General features: G+C 36.6%; 2 protein-coding genes across 3 annotated transcripts in view; one reads left to right on the top strand and one right to left on the bottom strand.

The window, feature by feature from the left end:
• Positions 1–4,093, top strand: part of usta (uronyl 2-sulfotransferase a) — a 63,141-nt gene extending 59,048 nt beyond the window's left edge. For both annotated transcript variants that reach the window (XM_038304194.1, XM_038304195.1), the window contains 3 exons: positions 998–1,095; positions 1,183–1,340; positions 2,480–4,093. In XM_038304194.1, the coding sequence (XP_038160122.1) occupies positions 998–1,095; positions 1,183–1,340; positions 2,480–2,772 (549 nt within the window). In that variant the 3' untranslated portion in view covers positions 2,773–4,093. The remainder of the gene's footprint in view (positions 1–997; positions 1,096–1,182; positions 1,341–2,479) is intronic.
• A 2,114-nt stretch (positions 4,094–6,207) lies between these two features.
• slc22a16 (solute carrier family 22 member 16) lies at positions 6,208–19,684 on the bottom strand. The gene is made up of 8 exons (XM_038304193.1): positions 19,231–19,684; positions 17,042–17,518; positions 14,953–15,070; positions 12,771–13,332; positions 10,835–10,962; positions 7,725–7,834; positions 7,345–7,444; positions 6,208–6,509 (listed from the first exon to the last, which is right to left on the bottom strand). The coding sequence occupies exons 1-8, from the start codon at positions 19,272–19,274 to the stop codon at positions 6,318–6,320; spliced, it is 1,731 nt and encodes a 576-aa protein (XP_038160121.1). The 5' UTR covers positions 19,275–19,684; the 3' UTR covers positions 6,208–6,317.
• Positions 19,685–20,529: the final 845 nt, after the last annotated feature.

The following is a 20,529-nucleotide window of genomic DNA, read 5'->3' on the forward strand; positions in this document are numbered from 1 at the left end:
TAAATCAGAACTCAGCTAGAGTCAGAATGTAAAACTCCACATTATCAGGGTTTAAGTTTCAGAAAGCTGGATAAATAATTAACCCCAGAAGTTTCAGACTTCTCTACAATTTTTTTTTTTTTTTCCCTGACTTCTTGGGGTGGTACTTTCCTCAATGTTCAATGTTTTTTAATAACTACAATCTAGCTCACTTAAAAAATCAAAACATCTTCAAAACCAAGCCACTTTATCTAGAACTTCTTTGCATTGTGGCTCTTCAGCAGCTCGAATCATCTGGAAACACCCAGATGTGGTTCTGTCTACTCAACTAAACCCTTCTGAAGGACCATGTCACCCTCAGTCCCAATTCTGATAAATCACCCTGTTTACCCATTACACAATGTTCTTGGAGAGCCAACTTTGATGACATAAGAGTTTCATGTAATTTCATACAGTAAGCCTTCCATCCGTCTTTGCCCTGTAACGCAGGGCCTGCAACGTTGTGATTTGTTTCAGTGTGTGCTGCAGGGCAAAGCCTCTTAGTGTTTTGTTTCTCAGGACTTGTTTCCATGCAGAATAATTGCGTAACCTGACATGAATTTGGCTCCTGGTGTTACAGTACTCAGTTTCTGTCCAGCTTCAATGCTGTACAGTATGTGCATTTTTAATCTTTTTATGCCCCCTTTCTGATTATTTAAGTACTTCCGTTTTCAGATGGGAAATTAACAACTCACTCTGATAACCACAGGCTTGACCTCTAAACTGAAATACATAACTTACAGCCACAACATATATTTGTTCATGTGGCATCTTGGCTGCAGGAAAGAATTGAAGGGCTGACCTTATCTTCTTGCACATAATGTTGTTTGGCAAAGCCTGATGACTCACCATATGTCAGCCTGGGTGGGTTTATCAAAGTGAAGGGGTCCCTCTAGTGGTTATGATTGGTAATTACACAACACAAACATGTAGAAATAAGTGCTGTAATACTAAAATCCCCATTTTTGTCTACCTTCAGGATATAAATGTGTGCATTCTAGAGAATTACCCAGAATGCTCCAATCCCCGAGTTTTCTACATCATTCCCTACTTCTGTGGACAACATCCTCAATGCAGGTAAATTTACAGTTCTGGTAATATTTTACATACTTGAATGACAAAATTGTTCTTTATTCTGACTTATAATTTGTTGATGTGTTACAGAGAGCCCGGAGTGTGGGCTTTGGAGAGGGCCAAGCAAAATGTGCTGGAGAACTACCTCCTCGTTGGTGTCTTGGAGGAGCTGGAGGATGTTTTGCTAATGCTTGAGAGGCTCTTACCCCATTATTTCTCTGGAGTCCTCAATATATACAAAAGCCCAGGTGGGTGCATCCATGCTGATAGATTTCAGTAAAGGTGATAGCTACACATTGAACTTTAAAATTAAGGCTTTTATTCTGCACCACTCTAAACATTCGGCGGATGTATTTTATTTTATTTTTTTATTGTTTTGATAAAGAAGTTGTAGCTGTGAACTTAAAGCTTATTATTATTATTTAATAAAGACAATAAAGCGTTACAACTTTAGATATAAACTGCAATTCATATGATCAATTGTGCATTTTGATTGAGTTAAAGGGATAGTTCGGGATTTTTGACATGAATCTGTATGGCATCCCCATCACCAGTGTCATGCAATCACACTGACTTACCCCTGGCAGCATCCTGTGAGCAGAGTTCTCGTCCAGCTTTGGTCAAGACGAAAGTAGTCCTGCAGGTTTGATGTTTGATGAAAGTTGAGCTCGCTGTCAGAATGACGGCGCACTGATACGAACAGAGAGAAAATAGGACCAAGTGATAACGACGTGTGACTTTTTCCACTACAATGTTTTTGGGATGCAAAAATATCACTCTTTTGAACACATAATGTTTTGGGAAGAGAAACGTTTTATTTCGCTGGGTCTAGCAAACCTGCCGGACTACTTTCGTCTTGACCAAAGCTGGACGAGAACTCTGCTCACAGGATGCTGCCAGGGGTAAGTCAGTGTGATTGCATGACACTGGTGATGGGGATGCCATACAGATTCATGTCAAAAATCCCGAACTATCCCTTTAAGAAATGTTGTTCACAGCAATAAATCAAGAAAGTATCCAAAAGTAAAAATAAAAGGATATACAGGTAGGCAGATAATAGGATGAGCATACTTCATCTTTTCCTGTGTTGCTAATAAATGGCCAAAAATCGATTCAAAATGTTCACTTCAGACATACATTGTTTTTATGACAGCAAAACTATTCTCTTCTTTTTAAAAGAAATAATAGGGGTCCCTCTTTTTTTTTTACACATCATTATCCATACATGGTTATTCAGGTTGGGATCCAAATAGCTCCTTTTGTGTATGTAAATAAGAGCATTACTAGTAAAAAATGCTTATAAAGTAGAACAGAATATTGAATTTGTATTTTCTGGCCTATTGTATAAACCTCAATATCTTTTTTTCTTGTCCTTTCTCTTTCAAAGAATATAGAAAAATGGGGAACTTGACCGGTACGGTCCGTAAGCATACTCCTACTCTGGAGGCCCTGCAGGTTCTGTACCACCGCATGCGGTATGAGTACGAGTTCTACGACTTCATCCGTGACCAGTTTCACCTCATGAAGAGGAAAATTGGGCTGAGGTCTGTCTCCCGTCCTCCGGCCTACCCGCCTGATTTCTTGCGTAAACTGGCTCTTCGGACACCAGAACCTTTGGATGAAGATGAGGAGTTGGACTCAGACCTTGAGGACGCCAACAGCTGGCTGGACCATCCCTGATGACTGTGTACACAGGGGATGAAGCCAAATAAAAGATCAAGCTAAAACTGCCTAAAGAAAGAATGAGGCAGCCAGAGGAATAGTGGATGTGTTATCCATCTTTTGGATGTCAGCACCTTTATTTTTGAGAATTCAGTTTTCAGTCTTCAGGCTCTTATTCTGAAAGGCCCAGCACTTTGGACTTGAGGAACTTAAAGAGACAAAAAAAATATGTATTTAAAAGCTGGCCGAGGACAGATGGGAATAATAATAAGCTCAAAGTATTTTATGATCTGTTTTTACTGGAGCATGTTGAGAGGATTTTCAGATCTTCATAGTTTAAATCTCCGGGAGAGATTAGCGGACAACTACGATAGGACTACTTGGGAAATACATTAAATGGTGGAGAAGACTTCAGAGACATTTCCCAATCTTTCATAAAACTGCTTATGCTATAAAAATCGATCTGTGTCGTGGATTAGAAACAAGTGCCATAATCTTTGTTTGTATTTTAGCTGTCCAGAACTTTTCTAAGTGCCAAATCTTAAGGATTTCCTGTAACCGTGAGACTGGAACCTTTGTGAGCACAATTGGTATCAGTTTTGAAATCAGTTGTTATAAGACAAGTCTATAACATTTAATTAAATTGCAAGATTTTATAAAGTATGAATGAGGGTTAAACCTTGTGCATCTATTATGAATTCAGAGAATTCCACCTAGATGTGCATGAATCACTGAGTTAGACTGTGCAGAGAGTATTTAAGAATAGTTTTGTTGTTTGGAAAGACCTCTCCTTGTCAGTATGGCAAGGTTATGAGTTGCATGCTAAAAGTATATTGGGAGCCTTATTTTAATTCCAAAGGTGAAAAAAAAAATCAAGTTTACCAAATAACAGTGTTTAGCTGTGATACTTTTTTTGACAATGTGTAAATATCCAGCAGTTTTTTTGTTTAAATAATGCTTTATGAAGATCTGCAGCAAAATGAGGGATTTGATCAAAACTGGACAACATTTTGCATTGTGCTTCTTTAATGTCCAAGGATATTGGCTTGCAAAGTACAAGAGAACTCATCCTACTGACCCAAACCTGATGTTTTTTTATTGTTGCAGTAATATTTTCAGTATTGTTTTTTTCATATCAATTTAATTTATTATTTTGTAATCATTTGCATTCAAGATAAAATTCTCAGGAAGGAAAACATTGTATGATACCTTCATCAAATGTATCATGTTATGTCAAGGTCATGAAGCTGCATTTGCAATGTTACTACAGGTGAAAATGACAAATGCATTCCATCATTTTACGTCCTTGAAATAAATGCCCTCAGACTTTTGCAGCTAATTTTTGATTGATTGTTTGACTTTATTGATCTCACAATGGAGAAATGTACACAGTGAATGTTGCAGTGTTAAAGTAACACTCAAGAGTCCATTAAATACCACTCTGAATTAGTGTGGGACCACATGTACTCTCAAAGTGTTACTTTAACACTCAAAGTGTTGCTTTAACAATGCAACATTTACTGTGTACTGGTTACATCAGTTCAAATAGTCAGGAGAAGAAGAAGGTCCCAAACGAAAAAAAAGGTGCATGGGATATATACAGTGCATCCACATATGGCAGCTTTTTTTTATTATTATTATTATAGTAGGGTTATTATATATGGGTTATTGCACAGGGTGTTTACATGGGTGTTTGTATAGATGGAAACATGGGTATTTATGTAGATGGAATACAATAATATGCCTGATAATTAATTTTTGCACAAATGAATAGCTGTCCTGCATAGACTCATAGCTCATCTCAGCTTACTAAAGCACCTCTTTGCAGCAAGACGCCCAATGTTAAGGCATTTATCCCCCTCTGCATGTCTGCCTCTTTCATCACAAGAGAAAACCTTTATACTACCACTTATTTTACCACTTTGACCTGAAATGTTGTCGTCCATCAACTTTAGAAAGATATTAGCTGAGAGCGAATTAATTTCTGCTGTTTAAAATTTTTCAACCTCTTTCATGATGTCAGGCAGGTTAGAATGAATCAGTTTCTTAATTCTACAGAACTGGCAGTGATAAAGCATGGGTGTGGCAAGTGAACTTAAACTCAAATGTCCACAAAATTGCTGCCTTTTAGTTTCCTGTTCTGATACAGAAATGAGCTTTATGCCCCATCTGTGGACAGAAGCGGTGGCTAACATTAGCAGGAAAATTTAAGGCTCAACTGTAGCCGCTTACTTTAAAATTTCCATCCTCACAAAAGTAAACACAGGTACACACAGACTTGCAGGTATTTCATGGGCAGTTTTCCACTCAGAAGCTGAATACAAAGATTTGCTTTATGTGTAGGGTGGAGAAGGGAGAGTGAACTTTCTGCTGCTTCGGTTTAACCTCGTCAAACAGGAAACAGATGAGAAGGTCACATTAGAGCTTAGAAATCATTTCACTTAACAAGTTTTTTATGAAACAGTCTTTATTTAGATTACTTTTGCTCTTCTCAGTATCACTGTAAAATAGTTTCCTGAAGCAGAAACATAAAACTGTATAACAAATGCTCTGTTTTCCTAAGGAGGTCTATATTATAAGTATTGTTCTTTTATTACAAAAATAGCAAAGAAGCTATTGGTGCAAAAACAATCATATGATTGTAGAGCTGAATTCTGAACACCATTGCTCCCATAATGCTGTCTTTGGACTGGAAACTATATATATCACCTCAAAACTGGAGTTTGTTCCTGGATTTGGTCCAAACATCTGGAGATTATATCCTGACCCCTGAACACACACGATGTGCATTTCTCCGAGTATATCTAGCATATAGACTGAAAAAACAATACAAGCACATGAAAAACTCACCTAATGGTTTCAATAACAGCTACAACTAACAAAACATACAAACAGATAGAACATATTTTAGGTTCTAAAGGTAAACACATCGATAGCATTATGGCCAAGGAAGAAATAAGGCAGTCAAAATTATGTTAAACTGTAATACTTTTAGTATCCTAGTTTCACAGTTGTCTGAATGCCCTGAGATGATTTAGTACCAAAAAAAACTTTAAAACAAAAAGGCACTTCTTATATTATGATACATTCAACAGTGCTAAATTGTCAAAAACTGATTTGTGAATCAATGAGTCTATTTTTTTTAAATTGGCTGAGTACAAATACCGGTAAGTTCAGCTTATTGGCATGGCTTTTTATCCTAATATTGAAGTCTTTAAAAATCTGCATCAAATACAAAAATAAGGCTAAAATTGATCTAATGCTATTATGACACATTTTCCTGTGGTCTCAGACACATACTTAAACATCACGCATACATACTCCATTGATCACACAAATAGTTATACATGTAAGTCAAAGATGTTAGGTTAAAATGTTGGTCACTTTGCAAAGCAAAATGTCAACAACAACAACAACAAAAAATAATAATAATTTCAAGCATTTTGTTGAAAGTTTATTTTTTTTTTTTCAATCCATTAAACCTGTGATTGTTTGCTTGTCTCTCATTCGTCAGTTTATTTTTCCTCCAAAATTTTGCCCTGGTTTCCAAGCAGCATAAAAGCTCAGGCCTTAGCTTCATGTTTGCTCAGCTCCATCCCATCCTCTGCATCTTTATCAGTGGCTGACTTCTTCTTACTGGGGTCACGTCCAAGAGCTTCTGCCTCTTCCAAGGTGGAGGGTAGAGGTTTGCCCAACGTCTCAGGTAAGAGCAAGGTCAACACACCAATGATGAATGCCAGGATTCCCACAATGAGCTGCAAAAAAAATGTGATAAAAAATAAATTAAAAGTATACCTTTAATTGAAAAAGCATAAAAATTGAGATGCCTGGAGGTCCGGAGACCAACATACAGAACTGTTGATAAAAAGATGACCTTTTGATGGTAAAGCTGTAGTAACTGTGATCATATTATCTAATCCGAACCATGGCTTTGTTTAGAAAAAATATATGTACTATTGAATGAAACATTTGTGAATTGCTGGATTTTTTCATATATTTAACGACGCGAGACAAAAAAGTAAAATAAATGTTTCAATATATGTAATAAAAAGAATTAATCTCATTCTGTTTTTTTGTTATATATTTTTTTTCTAAGAATTTAGATTCTAGTGTTGTGACTATAAAAAAAAGATTAACTAAGAAGATATTGTTTGTTTTGAGCCTTGGTAAAAAATTTGGCATAGACTGTTCCCCTACTTGTTGTCTGTCAGTGCTACTTCCCCTCAATGAACACTGACCACGCTACATGTACCTCGCAAGTTTGTACCTGACTTTCAAACGTACTTAATAAAGATACATTTGGTTGATAAATTTTATTGAGGGCTGCATTTAAATTTGCACATCATCCCTCCAGTATTTATGACATTCTAATGCTTAGTGTATTTTCTTTGCTAAGAAAAACATGCTAAATGGACTGTGCCTGATGTTCTACTTATTTTAGGGATGCAATCCGATTTGCATCTGGTTAGTAGATCCTTTGTGTTCATGCTACCATGTTTGCACATTTTTTATAGATGTAAAGCTTTAGTAAATCCAGCCCTTAGACTTTCTTTGAATAGTTTGCAGAAAGAATGAGAAGGTTGTGCATACCTGAGGTAGATAAACCCAGACATCAGCCAGGTAAACACAGAAAGGAGCCACCACACTGCCAACACGGCACATCATGCTGCCAGTACCTACTGCCAGGGACCTGCAGAAGGTACGTCCACAGTACAATAAATTAAAACAATTATCTCCTTATAAAGTGACAAAAATATATAACTAATTATTCTAAATAAAATATCTATAAGAGAATTGACATCAGTGCTACCATCTTTATCAACTGACTACAAGGTTCAGAGGCATCAAGAATGTTATCGGGGGGACGATCAGAGCTCTGATTACTGTATAATGTTTGGGGGTGTAGAAGTAGCTGTTAAAACAAGTCACAATTACATGTTTTTTAGCATGCTTGATTTTTTTTTTCTTACCTGATGACAGTTGGATAAAGCTCACAAGAGTACAGGTAGATTAGACCGAAGGCAATTGCCACAGCAAACTTTCCAATCATACTGAGAGCCACAGCCAGAGCGTTTATGTCCTGCAAACATGACAGAGTTGTTTTATGTATACATCTGGCTGCATGTAGATGTTTAGAGTTAAAACACTAATAAGCCAATGAGGTTTTGAAAAACAGCTTATCTAATCTGCTTCATTTGATTCAGTGGAACAAATCAAACTATACAACTGACTTCAAGTGTGTAATTTTTATATTTTCCATGAATTTGATTACCTTGATTTTGGGGTGCATTCATTTGGGGAACAAACTATTGTTTTTATCATGTATACTGTGACTCAATGCTTAACACAACACTGTTTAAAGTATAGCAGCATTCTGTGCTAAAGCAAAACATTAGCAATCTTTCTGTCAAAAGGGTTACTTGTGGAAGGTGGGAGTTTTTCTCCCTACTATAGGCACGACCAAATGTACCCTGAAAGTCTAAACATAGTGCTGAATGTACAGAAAAACCGTTGGCTGTCATTCCTAGTTTGAAAACATAGAACGGCTTTGGAAAACCACTAAGATAAAAACAGATGTTCAGCTTTACACCTCTTCGTTTAATAAAGTGCTGTTTTTTAAAATCAAGGTCAAAAAAAGTGTGATAGTGACTTGGCAGATTTTTAACTACACTGACAAATTTTTCATATACAGAAGCCGAGAGCGGTCGTGTCCCTCTGATACTTTTTCACAGTGGTTTTCTCATTATCTAACTTTTCTCATTATCTAATGATAACGAAAGCCGTTTTCTTGTGATAATGAGATGATTGTTGTGTGTTAAAACTGATTACATCCTTCAATGCCACAGCAGCGGGAGAGGATTTATAATTATAAGACACAGCAGTCCATGTGTAAGTCTGTAAATAATCCTGTGTTTAACTTTTATGCAACAACACGACGTTGGGGGTGGGAAGATTTGCTTCCACTTTGATTCATAACCAATTAGACCTATGCCTCCGGTGCAGTAGCGCCGGGTGTTTTCTGAACTGCCCCGCTGTTACGCTTGTAAGAGGGATAAAATGCATTGACCTCCAAAATGAGTCCAGATTAAAGATTTTCTTTAAAAAACAGTTAGATCTGTTTCTACCTAATTCAATGCAATCCATCAGTCAGACACCACAACCTGACAATGAGTTAAAAGAAAAAAGAAACAAAAAAACTGATTCTTTGCGCACACACGGTACTGCGACTGCACAACTATGGGCACCACAGGCATGGATGGACTGGGAATCCAGGGCTGTTGGCCAGCCTCATTCACTACTCTTACAGGTTAATCATCTCGTTATCTCAAGAAATCATAACTGTTTTATTGTGATAACAAGATAAATACATCATTATCTTGAAAAAACAATTCATTAATGAATTTTTAAAGTGATAATAAGATACTAAAAAAAAAAAAAAAGTCGAGCACGACCACTCTCGGCTTTCGTAGTCATAATTTCTACTTTTTCACCAATTTGTGACCAAACAAAACCATAAAAGGTTGCAATTAACTGAGGTTAGTTTGATGACGAATGAAAACACACAAGTTTGCCTTTTTCTATATGCAATGTAGATAACATGTAGTTAGAGTACACACAGAGAACTAAAAAACGTAATAAAAGTGAACTATATTTACTTGGAGGTACATTCTAACAAAATGTCTGCCGTCCCTTCGGGCTGCAAGATAGCTCAAGGGAGAATGATTTTCAGCACAGAAGGCTGTCTCACCTCTGTCACAGAAAATACCTTATTTGGAAATGTTGGCAGCCATTTGGAAATCCCAGATTGAAGGTATGGGACTGCATTGTTTACTATATATAAAAGGTGACCTATGTTTAGCCATAGTTAGAAGTTAAAGCCCTGATAATTACTAATATCAGATGCCCAAGCAAGTTTATAATGTTAACTTTGTAATTTTGCCTTTTTCAGCAAAAAAATCTGGGTCTGACACCTGCTGGCAAGCTGTATGGTCACTGCTGCGTGTCTAGTGACATCATTACAAAGGGTTAGCGTTGATGATGTCACCAGTGTGACAGAAATCAGGAAAGTAAACAATTGAGAGCAACATGTAAGAAGCCAGGGCGAAGTAAGTGTGCTTTATTGCTTCATTCTTTTGTCCCTCCAAATCCTTCTTACCAGTGCTGCACTATGTTAATCGGATGTAAGCAGAGTTGTTTTGTCTTGTTGGATTATCTTGTTAGACTCGCCCGATATTGTGACGTACGATCGTTGCACTCATTGGTATCATATAAATTAGCAGGTCGACACGGGTCTGATGTTCCCGCTGTGCCAATGGGAGCTTAACCATTTGAAGGTGGTGTAACCCGGGTCGTTTGTCGAATCAATGAGCTGTTCCCACTGCCACTAAAAAAGCTGATTGTTCGCGGTTTTAAACCGGTTTTTCAGCCAATGGAAAAGGGGTATATGATTTTCGTCTAGAAGTTATTATGCAGACATTTAACTAAGGATATTTTAGTAAAGCCAATATATAGTATTTGTGTTGCTATATATTCTTGTGAGTAGACTCAGAAAATATAGAAATATAAATAATATGCAACAAATTGTGTGTCCAGTTCCTACTGTTCAGTTAGAATATAGTCACCTCATGTCTAACTTGCTCTGTTCTAAATTGGTAGTCAAAGGTTATATTTACTCAAATGTTTAGTGCAAGTTGTTTGCTAGGGCAACCCTAAACATGAGTAATGTGGGTCAGAGACCAGAGTACAAACACATTTTAGACTGGAAGTTTTAAATATCATAGTAGAAAACAGTAATCAACCAGAACCTCAGAGCACTAACTTAAAACTAAGCAGAAAAAAATTAATAAATTGAAGAAATAAATAAATGTTGCATATTAATACACAGCTAAACCCCCCTTACTGCTTTGGTAAAAACATTTTACATATTGACTCTTTAAACATTGGTACAGGCATAGATTTGCCCCACAAAATGTTGCTGGATGAATCTACTAAATATTTCGAGGAGGCCTAATCAGTCACGTCAAATTACTACTTTTAGTAACATTGGAGCTTATACTGTGCAATACATCTGCATACGTACAGCAGGGACCACGATAATGAGCATGCAGGCAACCCCAGCCAGGATTAGAGCTGGAGCACAAGTCTTCTTCCTTCCAATCCGGTCCATTGCAAAGCAGCCAATAAGATAAGAGGGGAGTTCCACTGCACCTGGAAACAACCAGTCACAGCAGCCATGTGGTCAAAGGTTTGTCATGCCACTGACATAGTGATATTTAATCCAGCAGATCTAAATAACCAACTGATGTTTGACTAGTGGCAGAGACTTCAAGGTATTGAGAGAAGGCCCAGAAATACAAGAATAAACAAATCTGTTCTCTTTATTTTGTTGTTTAAAATGAAAAACAGTAATTAAAGGGGAGTGTTGGCCTAGTGGTGAGAGCAGTGCGCTTGTGCTCTGAGATGGTTTGCTCCCCAAAGGAATGGGTTAAATGCAGAGTTAATTTCTCCATTTTGACATCAATAAAGTTCAATTTCTTCTTCTTTTTTTTTTAACCAAACAATTTAAGTCCAACATAACATGGCAAATAAGTTCAAACATTGAAAGAAGAAAGAAACTAAAAGACCAATATTTTTATATTCTCTGAAAGTCAGTGAAAACTATGATCAAATAAACTGAGAAATAAGATTTAGTCAAGGAACAGTTGTCAGTACACCAAGTCTACTTTTTTTTTGAGAGACGAAAGCTCTGTTTTTTTGTTTTTGGAAGAACTGGTAGCTTACGTAAAGAGATAACGAGACCTTGGAACGACCCTTTTCTCTGAGAATGAGATAATATGAGCAGTGCATCTGTGATCTGTTCGAGAAATCTTATTTCCTTTACTAGATACGATGCGGAAACCATTTAGCTGAGGAGACTTTTTGTACATTTCTGGCTCCGTTACCACACAGCTGTAAACAACCCTAACTTGGACAACAGCAGCAGTTGTTCTCACTCAAACATCATAGAACTATTGTAGTGGAAAGTTTAGGTACCACTGACTAAAACTATTGTAAACATGAACAAATTAAAGAAAAAACACAATATTCTCAACATTTTGAGAAAGAGCTCCATAATTCATTGTTATTAATACATTTTTTTTATTCCCATTCATATTTTTGTATCTAGAAGTATTTGATTTTGATCTGGACATAAAAAAATGGAGGCCATTTTGTCAAATATTCGTGTAACATTTATGACTTATGATTTATGAGGATAGCTTTATGTCACTTGAAATGCCTTCCACTTTATCTGAAAAAATGGCCATATAAAAACATCTATTTGTTCATAACTTTATTTTTGGAATTTGCGGAGCTGTAAACTATACAACTTGCAGTGACATCACTGTTATATTCGGTTTGTTTTGGGGTTTTTTTGCATGTAAAGACTACCTAACCTGCAAGGATTTTAATCGTTATAAATGCAGATTAAAGCATTAGTATGAGGTAACATGATTGGTCAATTTTGGAATAATTTAATGGTGTAAATTCTTTACAGACAGATGTTTGGCAGTGGGAGGTTTCTCTACCTTTATATATTATATACTGTGTGTGGAGTTTTTAAATTCCATCTTATATTTTGTATTATTTAATATAACTATGGTGTGCTGTTATTTGCTGAAAAAAATGTCAGTCCCATGATAGACATCTGAAAATTATGGCTCTTCAAATTTCACTTTGAAACCAAATGTAGATGTAATTTGGACATAAATCATGTTTTTTTTCAATGTTTTTTCAGCCAATTTTTGCATGGTGAGAAAGGTCTTACTTTATTTCCTGCTTCAGGAATGGCCATATTTACTGTATAGTAAAGTCTACTCCTGTAAATGTACTTACTTACTCCTGTAAGTAAATTTGTATCTGTATAGCATGCATTCTCATATCTTCTTGAAAAAAACTTTGACCTTAATCTAAATAATTTATTAAAACAAAAAGGTGCCTTTTCTGTGCAAATTTAAATCTCCCCAACAGACACTCACCTGCCAGGAAAAGATTGACATACTGGTTTCCTCCCAGATTGACTGAGCCTAGAGAGAACACATAGTAGCCCAAGCTGCCAATGAACCAGATGGCCCACACTGTGCATGTACGGCCCACCATCCTCCAGCTGCCAAACAGGTCCAGGAAGGATAGCTTCTTCTCTGACTGCGCAGGCTTCTCCTCTCCCTCCTTCTCTAGCAGAGGTTTGCCGTTCTCCAACTTCGCCGGCTCCAGGAGATCCTCCGCCTTAAGTCGACACTCAAGCCCGTTAAAGCGGGCTATCATGTCCAGCAGGGCTTGAGTCTCCTTGTAACGACCCTTGGCCATTAAATAGAAAGGCGTCTCAGGGAACTTCCAGCAAAAGAGCAGGAAGGGTGAGGTGCATACGGAGAGGATGATCTGGTAGATCCACCAAACTCGGACTAGGTAACCGGTCAGAGCCACCACCATGATGCCGACAGCAAAGGCTGCATGGATGTGCATGGAGGTCCATGTTCGCACCTTGCTGCCAGTGAACTCCGTCACATACACAAATACAACAACCAAGTAGCCGCTGGACACCTATCAACAACAAAGAGAAAGGAAGAAAGGGGAACATAACAGAAGAAATATTTTAACAGTTATCACAGTTAAAATGGCAGAGTAAAAAAAAAAAAAACATTCATAGGTTCCTTTTGATCCTGCGTGGCTAAAAAACGTCAACTTGTTAAGCGTTCAAATGTTGTCCTCTCTTTTAGACCCCATAGTCAACTCTTTGAAGTATAAATGACCTACTGTACTGCCACTACTCTGAGCTTTACACTAGAATAAAGCTCAGAGTTTAAATAAATGCAACTGAAAACATCTTAAAAACATGCTTGATTTTTCCTTAATTCTCTAAATACTAGTAACAAGTTCTTTTCTACCATAGGAGGTAAAGCCCTTCAAAACATAATGGCTTTTTTTATTATGTGACAGTACAGCAGTCAGTCTTCAAAGCCGAACTTCACGGCTATAAAGCTGTGTGGTTACAGTTGTGAGTATTTGAACGTCTGTTTTTATGTGAAAAACAACAGCTGTAGCTGATGAGGAGGAGAGGGGAGCACTGGTAGAATGAGGCTGACGTAAGATTTCCCTCAGTGCAACTTACTGCCATGTGTGTCCCAGCCTTTAGAATTCTTGTTTTCTTGGGGGTAGGGGGGCATGCACATACTGTGAATTGTAGAAGTTAAATGTGCCGAACTCTAAAAACGTCCTAGCATATAAGATTCTATTTAATCTTAAACATCTTGCATGTCACCCAAAATAATGCATGGGCCAAACCAAATACATAAATAGCAGGGTTATATTTTGTATGTTGTCACATAGATGTTTGGTCCATGGGTAGGAAAAACTCCCCATCTCAATGTGAGACTAATCTGCAAAACACTTATTTCACTCACATGGTGGCCAATGTACATGTGATTCTGCTGTCTTGCTGAAAGGATCCATGGTTATATAAGGAAATACTAATAAAGCAGTGAAGAAAAACAGGAACAAGGATTAACAATGTAAGATTATATATTGCAGCATTTACAAAGAAATATTAAAAAGATGAAAATTACACTCGGGAATTAAATATAGATTTATCTATATTCCAATTTTATTTTTACAAGATTTCACACATCACTGGCACCGCCTTGCAAAGATCCTCTGAACTCTTCATTATTTTTCACAAATATCACAGATGACAAAAAAGATGTTCTTTTTTCCCATTTTTTGAGTGGACTGGATTTTTATCCAAAAATTTTACTCTGATATAAATAAAACAATGTGCCACCAATCAACCAACTAAAATTTACAAAATTCTTTCATTTCAACTTGAAATAAAAACAACTGTTCCATCACAATCTTAGAGATTTGTCTGAGAACATTTGTTAACAAAAGGTACATAAAAAAATACATATAAATGGATTCAATGTTATTGTGTTCTTCATTTGAGGAACAACGAACCAGATAACTCAACATATACTTCCTGTTAGTCTGGTGGCAACACTGCCAAGCTTTATCTTGGTTTTCTTCCTTACTTCCACCACAGTGTGGTAAAACCAACATTTCCCAACCTTAAAAGGCTTTTAATGTTGTGATACTAAAGTTGACCAAATGTGAGCTGAATTTACATACACGGAACAACTGGTATTTTCTAGTAAACCCTGAACTTACCATGGCGAGCAGAAAGCGAAGCACCACAAAAAAGTAGTAGTTCAGGGAAAACGCCACAGCGACCCCGAATCCAAACTGACACAGGCTTGTGAGCATCATGATCTTCACACGACCGAATCTTTTGGAGAGACAAAACCAAAGAGTGGAAAAGGGATTGGACAATCAGCATGGACAGAGCAACTGATTCAGTTCAGGTAAGAATATTAGCATTTACTGTGGGGTGGCCAGGTTCAATCCCTACATGCTTTTACTCTGGGTCCCTAAGCAAGAGCCTTTATCCCCCTGTTACTGCTATCTGAGTGGTGGGTTATGAAGTGGTCAATAAAAAAAAACACACTATATATATAATATATATATATATATATATATATATATATATATATATATATATATATATATATATATATATATATATATATATATATATATATATATATATGTATATATATATATATATATATATATATATATATATGTATATATATATATATATATATATATATTTTTTTTTTTTTTTTTTTTTTTTTACACATATCCGTGTGTGCTCATGTGTTTGTTTGCAAAAACTAAATACTCATCTCAATGGAATACCTAATTAATTATTTCATGCAACAATGCCGTTATTACCTTTTTCTTAATTAAATTTTTTGGCAGTTCAAATTAGTTACTAAAATTATACCGTATTTAAAATTGCTTTTAAACCTTGCAAATATACCAGGAGGCGATAACATGGAGATAAATTTTTTTAATAATTTAAATGTTTCTTCTGAATATAACTATATTATGTAAATTCAATTGCAGTTCGTGTTTTCCTTAATTCAGTTCATGCTTATGGTGAAGTAAAGATCCACACCCATCAAGATTAAGGATCAAGACAAAACCAAGACATTTTGAGGCCAAGACCAAGACCATTACCTTATATGGCCGTGGTCTTGGTCTTGTCCTCTAAAGGTCTTGGTCTGGTCTAGGTCTCGATACCCCTTGGTTCGTCTGGTTTGGTTTTGGACTTCAACACTAGTTCATGCTTTTCTCCCAGCCAACAAAAAAGCTTTTTACACTTTTTTATCTAACCACAACTTCAAGTCACTTGTCAACATTGGCTGTTTTTTTTAGTTAAAAAAAAAAACATGGCAAAAGCCCAAGTTTGATTAAGCCAATAAAATCCTAACAATTAGAGAAAAAGTTAACCTTAAAGGAAGCATTTCTTCACTGGAACAATTCCATGATAAGTTCTCCCGATTCTGTGTCCAGCAACATGTTAGCTGAAACTACAGACCCCTGAGTACCTCTCTGGGTCTTACATATTTTAGTAAATTTAAAACCTTCTGCTGCCATTGTTTGATGAAAAGAGAAAAAAAAGCAAATTTTTTACTGAGGTAAGCAGGTTAATATTTCAGATTTTCTCCAAATCCCAGAACAGCATATATTGTTTAGTTTTTCTGCTAAATATCAGAATTATTTTATTTAGAATAGTGAAAATGTTTCAATCTAATCAAACTTCAGATATGGTATAATAAATCCCAAAAGCTGACAAAAGGTTAATGTAGGACCAAAATCGGTAAAAGGAGGTTTGGAAACTAATAAAGTCTATAATGATTACTTTTAATGTTTTACATGTCAGGTGAGATACTACTTCTAGATGTAATAAGAATATGGTTTATCTTAGAGGAACCTTTCCAAGAAAATAATTAGAGCTCTCTCAGATCTGTCAGCATGAACCCTTTTAAATCATTTAGCAGACTACATGCCAAGCAAGCACTCCTACAAATGCTGACCCTCCAATTCTCAGCTGTTTAGTCATGTCATTTTATCCATCTAAACTCAACCAGTGTTGCTTGAAACACTTTCCCTCTATTTAAATCCACTGGACTCATAAACAAGGAGTCATTTTAATGTTCACTTCATGTGAATATTTCATATAGAACTCAATAGTTATGTGTCTTGACTCCTTCGTAACTGTTTCTATTATCCTTGTAAAACAATGAACTATAATTCACAACAAACGTGTTTTAAAAAAAAAGATGTAAAATCATGTGAGGGTGTGTGGAATCAGCCATCTTTCTGTTCCCTTTCTGAAGCCATCACTCACCTGTCAGCAATATCCCCAAACAGCACTGCTCCAACCAGCACTCCAAGCATGAAGGTTGGCTGGCAAAGCTTGGCTAACCACTCCTTTTCACAGACTAAGTCCCAGTCTGTCACAATGCTTTGGTAAACTTCGCTGTGGTCGTAAACAAAGTTCCCACTGCATTCTTTGGTGGTTTTGTTGCCATTAAAGTCATATGTAAAGTTCTGAGGGGCGATACGCAGATCGCAGCTGCATTGGCTGAGCTCCCACTGTTCCCCCTCAGATGTTCTAACCACCAAGGGGCCACCAGCTGGTTTGATGAGAGGTAAGATACTTTCCAGAGTAGATCCTGTAGCGTTGCCATACAGGACATCGGTGATGTTGCCTGGCACGATGGACACAAAATTTGGAGTCTCGACCAGGAAAACCGAGGCAAGGTAGTGGATTCCACATGCTATGGCCTGGAAGACTGCAGCGAAATACAGACAAGCCTGGAACCTGGAGAGACATTAAAACATGAAAATATGATTATAGCATGATGTTTAAAATACATATAATAAACGTCGTATAATAGGTGCACACTGTTCCAGAAATCCTAATAGGACTATCTACTGAAAGGAATTCACACTGCTTTAACCCACTCAAGAAGTTGTCACATTATGACAGAAATTGTATTCTATAGTCTACTTCTGCAAAATAAACATGTTGGGTTTCCTTGCAAACAGATTACTGAAACATATTGTTTGCATTTGTGCTTCCCGTGTTTTCTCTGATAAAGATACGCAGTGGAGCTAATATCCATCCACCCATTTTCTGTCACGCTTAATCCCAGCTTGAGTCACATTTAAGGAGAATTTAGAGAAGCTAATTAACCTAACAGTCAATGTTTTTGGACTGTGGGAGGAAGCTGGAGTACCTATAGAGAACCCATGCATTCTCAGGGAGAACATGCAAATTCCACGCAGAAAGACCCCGGGCCAGGATTTGAACCCGGGACCTTCAAGTAGTTCAACTAATAGTTCAACTATTGGGGGCTCTATTTTTGATTAGTTTAACTATTAGCTTCACTAATTAGGCTCTATTTCTAATTAGTGAAGCTAATAGTGGAACTAATTAGAAATAGAGCCCCCAAGTGTAATTTAATTTAGGTTGTTTAAACTGAGCTGTTCTGTAAAGACTGAAGAGATTGGTCAGAAAAATTGCAATAAAGAGGCATTATGAAACAGATAGGTCTTAAATAATGTCATAAATAAAATATAGTTGTGGTTATAAAGCAAAAAAATTTTTCTTTTTCTTTTAACTAATTGCTGTTATGTTCATTATTAGAAGATTTAAAAAAAAAATCAAAACCACCCAAATCTACTGTCCAGGAAAAGGGAGCACTTATTAATGAGGAAATCAAAAACAACATATGTGTGGAGATGATAGAAAGATCTACAGCTCTATCAGGCCAAAGACACTTTATAAATCCATTAGAGGTTCATTACAATTCGATATAAATTATGTAAAACAGAAAGAATATGAGGCATCAGCTAGGTACTCTAATCAGACATGTATTATTGCAAACACACCATCCTCACCATGAAACATGGTAAGTGTTTGCATCCCCCTAAGGGGATGCTTTTATTGAAAACTTGAAAGCGGATGTGTTCCCAATCCCATCTGCTTGAGTTTTTGACATTATTTTGTAAAAGGAATAACAACAATATTTATGTTTAACGAAAAACGGATTCAGAAAGACTGATACCAAATATGTTTAACACTTTGATGTTTTTGATCCTGAGGTGAACAATAGTGGAAAAGGTTCAGTGACAGTTTTCTTAGGGAACTTATTAAAGCTGTTGTAGACAGCTGAACTGGAAACAGAAGTTCACATTTCATATTCATTGCTAAAATTCCCATTGCCACTGCCAAAATTTCAAATCACAACTTTAAAATGCTTTATTTGTCCACAAAAAATCCGACAAACGTATATATATATATAATATTTTTTTTATCAAGGAACAAGTTTTATCTAATTAAAAACATATGGAATAAAATCCCAGGATAATTGTAGATGAATGAGGTTAGGTTGTCGGTGTTTACTTTTTAAATAGCGTTATTAAGATGATCTGAACGTCATAATATATCCAAATGTAGCATATGGCTTTTATTAAGTAAGCAAAATATATATATGTGTGTGTATATTTAATCAAGAGCATTTTATTTACCTTTTGAAATGTCCATACTCGTCAAATATCCTTTCCACTGACATCTTGGCTCTTGCTGTGTTTGCGCCTTGGCGCTCCTGGTGCGTCTCTCCAGTTGAACGCGCTTAGCGCCAGTAATGATCACCGCCGGCTTTCACTTGAGGAGAGGAGGAGGGGCGCAAAAACACACACAGGTCCATATACTCTCACCGTTGAGGCTCGTTCTAACCGTTAAGATATGGGCAAAGTTTTTTCCTAAAAAGGACGATGTTTTGAATCGAATTCAGGGTTGCCATGAACCTGTTTATCTTATTTTACGCATATTTTTTTTCTTGATATAACCTACTCATAGTTCAAAAGCTTCATAAATGTTTCTGTGATGTAATCATGCAATGATCAAATCATCTTAAACTGACACAAAAACAGGAAGGTTTTGAAAGCACCCACCTGGTAGCGGCCCCTGAGAAATAAAACTCCTCCTTGTAACCCAACCGCTGAGCCCCTATTTTAGGGATAGTCCTAAGATGGAGCAGCTTCTCTTGTAAACATAGTGTTGAAAAACAACCGCCCTGTTACTCTAGGCGTCTTGGACTTCCTGCATAATGGTTTCTGTTGCTGCTACCCTTGTAAAATGAAATCACAGCTGCTGTAAATCTTTGTGGTATTTACAATGCATGAAGAATATTGATGGACAGCTGATTGTATGATCACTCACTCAGATGTCATTAATGTCCTTATTTTCTTCCTCAGCTTTTAAGTATGGTGAATTAAACTAGCAAAATATTTACATTCCATGACACTTTTTAAAATTGTCCAAATTACAATCAAAAGTGTTCATGCATGTTATTCAGTTAGAGTTATAAAGTAGAACAAAGAATACAGCATCATTGTACACATTTAATTTGGAATTGCCTTCATAAGTCACCCTAGGCAAATGTGGGCCACCTGTGTGTAATACAGACTTATATGAACTGAGGCTTAAGAAAATTAACATGGAACATCCGTTAACAAAAACATCATAGAGGACCAATGAACACAGCAGAATGGTCAGGAATGAAGATTTGGAGATATTTAAAGCCACATCATTAAACATTTAAAAAAGTAGTTGAACACTCCCACTCTGCAGAATCTGTTAGTTCAATCTCTAATGTTCTGCTCTCTCTGTTTTTCTTATAGTAGCTTTGCCTCGTCTGCTCCTGTTTGGCTGTGACGCCACCCTGGAAAGTAATATCAGCTGTGCTGCTGCCATCAACACCTTTGTTTAAACATCTTGGAGATCGGCCTGTTTTTCCAGTGTGTTCCTGTTTCTCTGATCGTGAC

Source organism: Cyprinodon tularosa, unplaced genomic scaffold, assembly GCF_016077235.1.
Source record: "Cyprinodon tularosa strain WSP-4 unplaced genomic scaffold, ASM1607723v1 ctg528, whole genome shotgun sequence".
NCBI classification, from domain to species: domain Eukaryota; kingdom Metazoa; phylum Chordata; class Actinopteri; order Cyprinodontiformes; family Cyprinodontidae; genus Cyprinodon; species Cyprinodon tularosa.

Bases quoted from the DNA above. Each gene is read 5' to 3' on its own strand.
- slc22a16 (XM_038304193.1), bottom strand. From the start codon at position 19,274: ATGTCAGTGGAAAGGATATTTGACGAGTATGGACATTTCAAAAG. The intron at 10,963-12,770 runs GTGAGTGTCTGT...GGTTGTTTCCAG, and splicing joins TGTCAATCTTTTCCTGGCAG to GTGCAGTGGAACTCCCCTCT. The intron at 7,835-10,834 runs GTACGTATGCAG...TCATGTTTGCAG, and splicing joins TCATTATCGTGGTCCCTGCT to GACATAAACGCTCTGGCTGT.